This window comes from Cucurbita maxima, unplaced genomic scaffold, assembly GCF_002738345.1.
Source record: "Cucurbita maxima cultivar Rimu unplaced genomic scaffold, Cmax_1.0 Cma_Scf00485, whole genome shotgun sequence".
Taxonomy (NCBI): domain Eukaryota; kingdom Viridiplantae; phylum Streptophyta; class Magnoliopsida; order Cucurbitales; family Cucurbitaceae; genus Cucurbita; species Cucurbita maxima.
Genome location: NW_019272501.1, coordinates 6,215 through 18,970, shown reverse-complemented (window position 1 = coordinate 18,970; position 12,756 = coordinate 6,215). Strand labels below are relative to the sequence as shown.

The window sequence follows — 12,756 nt, the reverse complement described above, 5'->3', positions numbered from 1 at the left end:
CCGAGTAGGCGGGTCGAGGTCTGACGAGGTACCCACTACTCGGAGTACCCTCCCAAAAGGCAAAATCTGTGTCTGTCAGGTTCGGTTCTTCTTAGTTGGGTTGGGCAGGTTCGACCAGAAATGCTATGCTTACACACAAGACTACCCCTCCTCCCGAAAGCTTCGCGGGGACTACTTTACGACGACGGACGACCGCCCGTAGGGGGTTTACTGCACAAGGCCCCCGCAGAGGAAAAGCTTGATCCCAGCGAATATCAGATGCTCAGCTCCGCACAACATAGGGATTGGCACGCTTTCGGGAAGAACATAGAATAGTAGAGGATCCAGCATGCGGAACACGGCGATCATTAGAAATTCACGAATTAGAGATGCTGTAATATACTCTTTCCCATAACTTCTCATACCAGACCAACCCACTAAAATGCAAATAGGGATCAGAAATGTGGTCAATATCACGAAGAATAAAGAGATACCGTCTATACCCAAAGAAAAATTGATGTTTTCATAAGGAAGCCATCGAAGGCTTTCCACAAATTGAGATTTGGCCGTAGAAGGATCGAATTGTATCCGAGGAACAGGGGGATACAAAAAAGTAATAAGAGAGGCACATAGACCAATCAATCGTATCGGTCGTATTCTTGAATTTGGAATGAAAAGAGGAATAATGCTTCCTAGCACGGGACACAGAATAGGACCACTTAAATCAGAATAGCATGAACAGAAATGTTCTAACATTGAGTCGAATTTCACATTGAAGAGATTAGTTGACAACAGTAAACAGATGGGCGCCTAATTCCAATACAATAGGGGTCTATCAGTGCAAGTCAGCTGAACACCGTGATTGATGAGTGGGTAGGTGCACCTCTCGCCCAGTGGGAAGTCATGAGTCCCGTCTCCCACCCCTCTGAATGAAGAAGTAGTGGGGCGCGTATGCGCCTTTATTTATCTTCTTTCTCTTTTTGAATGATTGAGACGGGAGAATCTTTCAAACAAAATCTCTCTGGCAAAAACTCAATTCGTCAAAGAGAGAAAAAAGAAAAAACAGAAAGAAAGGGAAGTTTTGTCTTTCTTTCCAAAGAAACCACTCAAAAATGAGAGTTAGATAAAGAAGTTTCACTAAGAACTAGCACTAGACTGATTCCCTGGAGTGCAGTATTACACAGATAAGGCAAAAACAGGATGAGGGTAAGGTATGAGGGTAATTGGGAGTGGAGTGCTGATTTATTGTGTTTCTTAACCTCATTTAGGTATGAGGGTGGGTATACTACTTTTTGTTACTCATACGTCAATGTTGGGATTAGTTACTAGTTCGAATTTGATCCAAATTTCTCTTTTTTGAGAATTGGTTGGAATGTGGTCTTATCTATTAATAGGGTTTTGGTTCACTCCACCTACTGCTGCGGCAAATGCTTGTCAAAAGGTATTTGTAACTAATCGCGTGGGGGATTTGGGTTTATTTCTTATTAGGGATTTTAGGTCTTTATTGGACAACAGGGAGTTTTGCATTTCGGGATTGATTTCTAATAATGAGGTGAATTTCTTATTTGTTACTTTGTGCGCCGTCCTTCCTATTATTTGCAGGTGCAGTTGCTAAATCCGCTCAATTTCCTCTTCATGTATGGTTACCTGATGCTATGGAGGGTCCTACCCCGATTTCGGCTCTTATACATGCTGCTACGATGGTAGGGGAAGTTTTCTTGTCGCTCGGCTTCTTCCGCTTTTTATAGTAATACCTTACATCATGAATCTAATAGCTAGGGATAATAACAGTACTATATTGGAGCTACTTTAGCTCTTGCTCAAAAAGAGATTAAGAGAAGTTTAACCATTCCAGAGTTTTGATGTGTTTCCACGCCCCTTCGAGACCCCAATGAACAACTTTTCTTCGGAACACATACTCATTGCAAAAAGGATAATGGTAAGTAACCCCACCATTAACGACTGAATTTATTCATTTCATAGTAATCGACATGTCCTACCACGACAGAATTTGTAACTTGCTATCCTCTTGCCTAGCAGGCAAAGATTGACCTCCGTGGAAAGGATGAATCATTCCGAGCATTGCCAGAATCCATGTTGTATATTTGAAAGAGGTTGACCTCCTTCCTTCTCTCACTTGTTACAATCCTCTTCCCGCCGAGCCCCCTTTCCCCTCGATCCACAGAGAAAAAATGGAGGACTGGTGCCAACAGTTCATCACGGAAGGAAGAAAGGACTCACTGAGCCGAGATCACTAACTCATACTAATCTAATACTAATAGAGAATATCAAAGAACTGTCTTTTCTGTATACTTGCCCCGGTTCCCTTGCTACCGCGGGCTTTACGCAATCAATCGGATAGATATCCCTTCAACACAACATAGGTCATCGAAAGGATCTCGGAGACCCACCAAAGCACGAAAGCCAGAATCTTTCATCAAATGGATTCCTCTATTCGAAGAGTGCATAACCGCATGGATAAGCTCACACTAACCCGTCAATTTAGGATCCAATTCGGAATAGGTATCGGGGGGAAGGAATTGGAATGTAATAATATCGATTCATACGGATACAGAAGAAAAGGTTCTCTAGTGATTCAAACACTGTACCCGCGGGATAGGGATAGAGAAAGAGGAAAAACCCGAGGATTTCACATAACATAGTACTTCGAAAAATCAATCTTCGTACCTTTCGCTCAATCAATGAAAAAATGGGTCAGATTCTACAGGATCAAACCTATGGGACTTAAGTAAGGAATGATCGAAGGGAATCAAAAAAGAAAAAGAAAGAGGGAGAGGGAAAAATAAGTCAATCAAAATGACAAGAGCCCAGATTCCAAATGAATGAATGAAAACGTGACGGAATTGGTCCCGGTCACTCTTCGGGACGGAATGGAAGAGGGGAGGAGAAGAAAATGAAAGAAAAACGAGTGTTTGAGAGAATAAGGAGAAAGATAAAGATCAGAGCTAAGATTCCCAGTTTACAGTTAAAAAGGGCATAGAGTCAAGAAAAGAAAAGCAGTTAAGCAGTTAAGAAGGAAAGGAATCGATCGGAAAGAACCAAGCTGTTTAGAGCCGAAGGAGAGGAGCTTTACCTTGTCTTTGTTTGAGTGAAATCAGGAAAAGGTTTAAGGTTGAGTCTCATTCATAAGGAGTCTTTGTTTACTGTGAAAGAAAGGAGAGAGGAAAAGGAGTTCAATCAGGGTCCGGTGAAGTAGCGAAGCAATGAGACCGATAGGTGAATGAGCTTTACCGAGTCTTTGAAGGGAGAGGAGCGCAGCAACGAGACCGTCAAATAGCTTTACCTTGTTCAATCAAGAAGGGAGAGTCAATTCAATCCTCAGCTGCTTTACTTTACCTCGTGAAAGAATAACTCACAATCACTGATAATAACGAACTCGAATGGAACAAGGAGTTAAGGAGAATGAATCTTGAGGATTGACTTTCAACACTTGAAGGTGAAGGGGAAGGTGAAAAAGTAATAGTCCTGTTCAGTCGAATTAATCTTTCTTCTGATTCTCATCCTGCTAAATTACCTATAGCCCTAAAAATCAGGGAAGGATAGAATTTCTTTATTGATGGTCCGTCAGAGTGAAAGAAGAAGAAAATACCGGACCCGTTTGTTGCACGAAATGTGAGGGGCAAACTTCGGTTAAAACGATGTGGTAGAAAGCAACGGGCGACTTGAAGGACATGATCCACTGTGGATTCTTATACCCTACATTTTCAATTATATAGTAGTATACTGATAAATTGACCTATATGAGGCTAACAACCACTTAACTTACGCTAAAAACCATCCCATAAAACTGAGACTACTTCCAATAAGCATATCAACTCTCTATTACTACTTTTTAAAAGAGACTCCACTTCCACTCAAACTACAATTAATTCTAACTAAAACCAATCACACACTACTCCGAACAGAATGGGTGGAAGTTTCAGCCTTCCACTCCCTGAATGGGTTAGAGATACTGAGGTTTTACGTTAGTAATTCAATAAGTAACTACCTGACTCCTTACGAACAAACACTTAGAGATAAGTGTAGACTCTGATGTGATGGTTTTACTGTTCGCCCTCTCACATCTGACTAGTAAGGCACCATCCACTGTGCACAAATACCGAAGGCTTAGTGGAACTTCCTTCGGTGACTGCAGCGGCGAGTAAGGGAAACAGCTTATTAAGCCCTCCCTTACTCCTTACGCCTGACACAGTTCTCTCGACTCAGATGTAATTATATGTGTGATTACATCTGACACAGGAACAGTTTAGTAGGGCAAAAACTGGTAAGGTCTTGTCATAGGTATGAGCGTAAGGTCTTGTCAGAGGGTAATTAGCACTTTGGGCAAAAACCTGATAGGGCTACCTCATGATAAGGTCTTGTCATAGGTATGAGCGTAAGGTCTTGTCATAGGGCGTAAGGTCAGGTACCAAATATCTGATAAGGCAAGACTTCATATTCCCGTGTTAAACACTTATCGTTATCGAGCCAAAGATATTATAAAGATAGTTGTAGATACCTTTACATCAGTGTCTAGACTTATCGAGAAGTGTGTAACGTCAGGAATAAGGTAGGGGATTATAGCAAGACTTAATAAGCAGTTTCCCTTACTCGCCGCTGCAGTCACCTAAGGAAGTTCCACTAAGCCTTAGGTATTGGTGCACAGTGGATGGTGCCCTACTAAACTGTTCCTGTGTCAGATGTAATCACACATATAATTACATCTGAGTCGAGAGAACTGTGTCAGGCGTAAGGAGTAAGGGAGGGCTTAATAAGCTGTTTCCCTTACTCGCCGCTGCAGTCACCGAAGGAAGTTCCACTAAGCCTTCGGTATTTGTGCACAGTGGATGGTGCCTTACTAGTCAGATGTGAGAGGGTGAACAGTAAAACCATCACATCAGAGTCTACACTTATCTCTAAGTGTTTGTTCGTAAGGAGTCAGGTAGTTACTTATTGAATTACTAACGTAAAACCTCAGTATCTCTAACCCATTCAGGGAGTGGAAGGCGCTACGCAAAGGTTACGAAGTCACTTAGCAGCTAGAAAGAAGGAAATTGATTGTCTATCATACTGTTTTATGAGGACCAAGGGGAGAGGTCCATTAAACGCCTTACGTTATAAGGCTATTCGCCGGCTCATTCTTCAACAGGCACGCGGTCAGAGTCCTGGTCTCCTCCCACTGCTTGGAAGCTTACGGTTTCATGTTCTATTTCACTCCCCGATGGGGGTTCTTTTCACCCTTCCCTCACGGTACTACTTCACTATCGGTCACCCAGGAGTATTTAGCCTTGCAAGGTGGTCCTTGCTGATTCACCGCGAAGGTTCAAGACTTAGCCGAGCGTTAGCGAAGCGCTGTAGTAGCGCTGAAGCCCTAAGAACACACACTACTGCTATCCTTCTTAACAAATCTTATTAGGCCGCAAAAGGCGGGCTCATGAGTTAGCGATCAAGCGGAAAAGGACCCGCTGGTTTCTTGTCTTTCTGGAGCAGAGCTGCCTTGCTCGTAGCTCTTTCGGGCAGACCTTCTACGATTCTCATTTGAAATGAGAGATTTTTTGTTTGATTGCTGGAAAGTCCGGGTCCGGGGCTAAAAAAGTAGTATACACAGCCTTGGTCCAACAGACTCCCTCCATGCCTCCCACTCCCCCTCCGACTCCGACTCCCCCTCCGACTCCGACTCCGACTCCCCCTCCGACTCCGACTCCACCTCCGACTCTCCCTAAAACTCTCCATAAAACTCTCCCTCAAACTCACATCCTCCGACTCACACACACACAAACTTAATCATACACAAACTAAAATCACACTATACCAAAGTACTCACATATACTACCACATACTGCCCCATACTCCCATTTACTCACACACCATACAAAGTACTGAGATTAACACTCTATTACTACAAAAAACCCCCCCAAGGAAAGTACAGATACTTATTACTACACAATACTCTCCCTAAACTACTCCCATAAAAGTAACACACTAAAACACTCTAAAGTAACACTAAACCATCTACACTAAGATAATTCAATGGTCCAGTTCAAACTACGACACTAAGACCATTTTACTGTTCTACACATGGTCCTTAAGAAAACATTAGGGTAGGGAGTTAATCCTCACAAAAGATGCTATGTGGCTCATAATATTAGCCTTTCCAACGAATCGGGTTAATCCTTAATGTGGGTAATCAACACTGCTTTATTATACAGAAAAAGGCGTAGTTCTGTCCTACTCAAAAATGAGGATTAGCCACCACTCCAAATTAGAGTACTTTTCTTAGTGTGGTGGTTTTTCATCATCGAACTCAGATGAGATCTCTTTGTATCTCTCGGAAATCTCACTTTCTTTCCGATTTAATTGATCAGATAGAGTCAGATTTTCATGCTGTAGTTGTAGTAACTCATACTTTAGAAATTGGATAATTGATTTTCCAATGTGATCTAGGGAAGACAAGTCATTTATATTAATTGGGTCTGTATCAACCCATACATCATTATCATATACTGATATCCTCTTGTGCCCAAGCTTAAGGCCGAGCGTGACCAGGGTGTCTTTCTTGAAGATGTTCAGAGTGTTCCAATCAATTTTGAATTTGGATTCTACCGATACCTGTTCGGTATGAGATGGATTTTGGTACTGTTTCTCAAACCATTCTGGCCTGATCATATTTTTAGCTGGTCCCTTGTACTTGAGTACATTTTCTCCTTCAGTTGTGATGTAGAAATAGGATTTCGGTGCTAAAAAGTATCCTTTTGTGATTCTGTCCTCTAGCTTAAACTTGCCCAAGACAGAAGAAGAAATCTCTTCATTAGGTAGTGGGTTACCAAGCACAACAGAGTCAGTGTCAGTATAGTAGCAGTCCTCTCTTGATATATAAGGATACATATGGATCCTAGCAGAGGCTGTTATCGCAGCAGCTAGTTGGACAGCTGAGTTCTTCGGTGGATTCCAATAATCATCGCCCTTATCGGTATTGCTATGGTACGCTACGATGTAGGTATTATCGCTAAGCATATCCCCGAATATAAACTCACTATTCCTGAGTAAATTCATGTATCGATCTTCATCGCAGATCTCTGTTGTCGTGCTTTTAGGGTTAATACCAAATCTTCCGTATAGGGAATTCATTAGTATCTTGTAAACATAGGACATAGCTTCATTACCTGATTTCCTCGCTTCTAACCTGCTCTCAAAGAGTGAGCTAACAAAGCTACTGAATGGGCTTTCCATCTTCTTAAAGAGGTAGCCTGAGATTGGGAGCACGGTGTAGCCTAGGTCTCTAGCATACTTTAACTCCTCTGTATAATAGACTCCAACAAATTCACCTGATGGAAAGAGGAGAGTGTCATTCTTGTCACGATAGGGAAGAAATGGTTTCTTGATAGTCTTCGGACATATCACATATGCTTCAATAAAACCAAACATGCTATCTAAGTCCTTGTTTTGCAGATTAGAATGCCAGACTGGTTCACCACCCGGCATTGGAAATTCCTTCATTACAAAGGGATATAGAGAGTTCACATCATAGTAGTAGAGGTCCTCACCATATGGCTTGTATGTATCTGCATGACCTCCGTAGTATGCACGCCTTATGAAGGTATCTTCATTCTTGTTTGGGATGTGGATTGGAAAATTAGATACATCGTAGTATTTTGAACGAAAGATGCTAAGAGCAAGTGAGGGAAGCGTTATCTTGCTTTCAATGTCCACCTGGTACACCTCCCAATATATCTCTTGAGCTTTTTGCATTACTCCACCCAATAGACGAATATCCTGTTTCATATAATCCAACAATTCACTCTTATGAGGAATCAGATCCTCCACTTTCAGTTTGTCATATGGGATAGAGATAGAGCCTTTTGGACCAAGATCAGGGCAGAGATTGTTCCCAAGGGAACTCAGTTTGCCAGGGAGTAGATTCAAGGAGTCTCTGAAGCGGAATAACATCTTCTTATCAGAATATACAACTAACTCGTAAAGCCTATTGTTTCTCATCAGTGGTTTAAGCTTCAAGTCCTTGTGATGATAAGCTAGGTGCTTAAGCAAGATAATTCCATCGAATCTAGAGAAGTTGTGGAAGTAAATAGTTAATCTTTCTCTTTCAGCAAGACATAGGATCTTTAATACTAAGTCATTAAGTACTTTTGTACTCCTGTCTTCAAAGGAATCCATGATTATTGAGTAGTCTTCACTGAAGTAGTGAGAAATAATACTGTTATTTATCTTATCACCAGGACAAACCTTCATTAGACCGGCAGCATAAGGCTTATGAATGTCATCAATATATATAGTCTCGATATCGGCAACTATGAATGATTTCAGCTCACTCTTAGAAGATTCGAGTGCAGTGATATGGGTTGGATAGGTACTATCCGTACCATGTTTGATCTTTCTTGCAGTAATTGGCTCCACGATCTCACTCAATTTTCCTTCAATGATTGAAGAAAGTGTGTTATATCTCTCCTCCTCAGAGGGAGAAGGGCAATCCTTCTTTTTGCTGTCCATATAGACTCGGATCATGAGTCGAACTATATAATCTCCATCGTATACTTCAGCATATTTCTGAATATGTTGAGATATATGAGCATAGACATCACTTTTTGGAATTAAGTTACAATCCATATAAGTGAGGGGTATAGCCTGACAAAGCGTAAATGTGATCTCTTCCCCGAAAGTGCGCTTCATGGTTAAGGAAATTGTGAACTTACCGTAACCTGATAAGGAAGGGTAAGCAAACTGGTTTAAGAGATCCATGGTTGTAAGACTAATTAGCGCAATCTCGTTAATAAGAGGGTAAGGCTCATTGAAATAATATGATGCTATTATTAAACAAGGATGAGGTGCATGGTATGCTGTTCGTTCTATCTTTCGAAATAAGCGATTCAATAACTGTTCAGTAGTCACATTAATAGTTTGATTTTTGTACGCCATTATTCTTTTATTCAATAATGGACGCAGAAAGAATTCTTCAATTTATGTGAAAATTGATTCCACTTTTCCTCATGTGATTTCCATGATTCATTTTCACCGCACACTATTTTCAAATAGTTACTGTAACAAGTGACTATTTCATTTATCTTTTTATGCCAAAGACTCAGTTTCTGCTTACTTATATTCTCAGGAATATTTTTAATTAAAATATCAGTAAGATATTCCTTGGAAATAACATTCTTTTCATAATCAAATGAATTTATACATTTAAGATGTTCAATAACATTTATATAGATGAACTTGTTAATGATTGAAAGTGGAGGGCCCAAGCTAGAAAAGACTTCAAGATAAGCCAGTGGAATAAATGTGCTTTTCTCAACTGTTGTTATAAAGTTGTCGTGGATAGTGTATATAGGAGCATTATAATTCAGCATTTTTTCAACTACTTTCATTGCTATAAAGGCATCCTTCTGATGGATGAAATTGACGAAGGTAGAGATCTCAGTCTTCCTACAATTTCTCTTATCTGAAGGAATTCTGAAAGTAACACGCCTCCTCTTCTTATGAAGTCGGTCATATATCCATATATAAGTTGATTCCATTTGCATATAATCCTGAACACTTGTAAAGTAACTTACTGTATATTTAACGGCACTATCCCTAGAAGACACGACCCATCCAATAAGGCGTATCAACCTTATCAGGCAGTCCATTCCAGAATATTTTTCTTTGAAGAACTTAAAGCAGACAGAGGCAACTTTGAAGCATTCCCAACTCATAAGGTATTGAGAGAAATGTCCCGTAAGATCGATTGATGTGCTCATTACTGTTTTTCCATAGATAATTGGCATAAAGATTGATTTAACAATCTTCCGATTGAGGTGTTCGCAAACAACCGAACATAAATTAGGATCAAATTCGGGTTCTGCTTTCATGAACTCCTTTAGCTCATCGAGGAAGTACAAATAAATATCTTGTATTTTATTTGGATTATCCGGGGATAGGAAGAGATTTGTTCTCTCTGCCAGTCTCTCATCCAATAAAAAGTAACTCATAATCTGATATGCACTTGATGCTGCGTCCTGTGTAATAGGTACACAGTCTTTTAAAAACTTCAATTTGTTATTTTGGATTGCATAAATATTAGCTGCAAACTGAAAAGGGTGTTTAGCCAACGTTATGTTTTGATTGTCTTTATTATTGTTGACAAAATCCACTGCTTCAAGCATTGAGTTGAAAGACTGAAAATGGAAGAATGTTGATAATTCAACTTGATCTCTTATCAAAGAATTACACTTTATCTCCTCCTGATTATCATTAGCAAACACTATCAGGCTTCGTGCTAGATCACACTCGTGGAAATGCAAAACACCACTGCGATAAATTCTCCCTCTGAAGTCAAGAAAGGCAGGTAGGTAAAATTTATAGCCATCGTAGACTCTTGCGAGATTGAGAATCAATCGTTCATTGCGAGAACGCTGGATAGTCTTAATCACTGTATGTAACAATTCGTTAAAGGTAAATTGATTGGATATCATCTTATCCTTCATGAGGAAATCCCTAAGAACGTGGCTAACATCTCGTATATTCATCGCTAGCAGAAATTGTGGCATAAGAAGACCCTGTTCAACAAAATGTTCTTCATTTTTCATTAAATGTTTCAACCAATCACTGTTAATTGTAAAGGGCTGCCTTTGTAGGGCATTCATAACTTTACACAGAGACTTGTAATCATTCTTATAATAAGAAGAATTCCCTATATATATATATAAGTGATTTATGTCATTAGAACTTAATAAGCGGTAACGATCATAAATCTCACCAGTCGGTGCACTTAGGTACCCCCCTGATAGATCAGAGAGATATCGAGGAGATTGATTCTCCGGACACGCACTCTCCCAATCAAGAGGTGGGCATATCATAGGAAGGTTGAGCTTGCATTGAAGTAAAGTCAAATCAAAATTACAGACAATGAATTTATTTATACTCCACTTTTTCTTAATATCACTACTAAAGGATTCGATTGTAACATAATCGACCAATCCCCGCTCCTCCATAAACTCGAGTAAGAAGACACCGAAGGTAAACTTCTTTTCTATTTTATCATCCAAATGAACATTTGAAATGCTCTTTTTAGAGGAGTGTGATTTTAATAACCTATAATGTTTACGTACAGAAGAGTCGAGTTGACTAATTAAAGAAGCTGGACGTACCATAATTTCATATGTGTTGAAAACAATTCCCAGAACGTGAATAATTAATGCCTCTAGAGTATATTGACCGAACTCTTCAAGCATTTTGATGTCATCATCATCATGAAATTTGTGAATTATATAATCCTTTGCACTCAATTTATCTTTCCGTATTAAGATTTTAATCAAGTTAGGAACTGCAGTATATATTGAACTCTCGTCGAACTTCATACTGTTATCTTCTATTTTCTGTTGTAGCTGACGTAATTCAATTTCAGTTAAAGGCAACTTCTCTTTATATTCTTCGAGAATATTAAATACTGAATGTTTATACAATTGAGATTTGGTCTTCTTAACCTCTCCCCCTGTGAATTGATTATTCTCCTTCAAATAGGCATAAAACTGATTTAAAAATATCTCTAGCTCTTTAGAATTCTTTTGCTTAGAATTCAATGAGGCTAGAACCCATTTATTTGTGTATTTTTGATACATCATGGTGTGATTTTGTTTATATTTGGTCGTTGTCGTTGGGCTCCTTTTCAGAATGGAGTGTACTGGTTAGCACTGGTGTGTACTGGAGTGGACTGGTGTGTACAGGTGTGTACTGTACTGGTGTGGAGTGGGGTCTCTTTTGGTAGTAATAGAGAGTTAATCTAATAAGATTTGTTAAGAAGGATAGCAGTAGTGTGTGTTCTTAGTTCTTAGTTCTTTCTCTCTTTGTGCTAAAACCGGTAAGGTCTTAGGGTAGGACTACCTCATGATAAGGTAAGGTCTTAGGGTAAGTTAGATATGTCTAACTGATGATAAGGTCAGGTAGTCATGATAAGGTAAGGTCTTAGGGTCTGATAGGGTCCGGTAGGATAGGGTCTGATAGGGTCCGGTGGGATATGGCCAAAATTCGATAGGGTCAGGTGGGATATGGCCAAAATTCGATAGGGTCAGGTAGTCATGATAAGGTAAGGTCAGATAGGGTCAGGTAGGATCTTGCAAGACTTAAACACATCTCTAGCAAAGATATGAAAGTATTGTATCGCTTCACATCATTGTCTAGACGTATGTATAACAGTTTTATGGATGGGTAGTAAGGTATAAGACTTACTAAAAACCACAGCAACTCTACTCCGCCCGACCTGCAGGATGTAACGATGAGCATATGAATACTGTGGCTACTTAACCTTCCCCTATTCATTCTTTCTTTCACTCCTTTTATTCTTTCTCCTGAACTACTCAATAACTTAACTTGTCTTGTGCCTATTTCTTTCTTTCTTCTTTAACTGGAAACTCGGTAAACTCTTTAACCTTTCCAGAGTCGGTAAAGGATATTCTTTCTCCGGGCGGAACCTGAACCTGATTTGACTCATGAACCTCGTAACCAAGGCAAGGGTTTAACTATTAACTATTCTAGAAGGAGGTAAATTCTGTTCCGGATTTCATGAAAGAATAAATGGGTTCAGGGTCAGGTAATAAAAGAAAGCTAGAAAGGCTAAGACAGACAGAGAGGAGCGAAGGATAATTAATGTTGTTTCGTCTTGAAAGCGAGAGGAAAGAAAAGCAAAGAGAAGAGATCTCGTTCAAGAAAAGAGCTACTGAATGAACCAACCCATTTACTGAGTGAAAGAATCCATAGGGGAAGGGAGAGTCAAAGGCAGAAGAC

At 39.9% G+C, this 12,756-nt stretch overlaps 2 protein-coding genes across 2 annotated transcripts; both read right to left on the bottom strand.

Annotated features, from left to right (window-relative positions):
• Window positions 1-6,255: 6,255 nt before the first annotated feature.
• LOC111474649 (DNA polymerase-like) lies at window positions 6,256-8,733 on the bottom strand. Its single transcript, XM_023119612.1, has one exon. It carries the CDS (start codon window positions 8,731-8,733, stop codon window positions 6,256-6,258), a length of 2,478 nt encoding a protein of 825 aa, XP_022975380.1.
• Window positions 8,734-8,921: 188 nt separating this feature from the next.
• Window positions 8,922-10,502, bottom strand: LOC111474651 (probable DNA-directed RNA polymerase). Its single transcript, XM_023119613.1, has one exon. It carries the CDS (start codon window positions 10,500-10,502, stop codon window positions 8,922-8,924), a length of 1,581 nt encoding a protein of 526 aa, XP_022975381.1.
• Window positions 10,503-12,756: the final 2,254 nt, after the last annotated feature.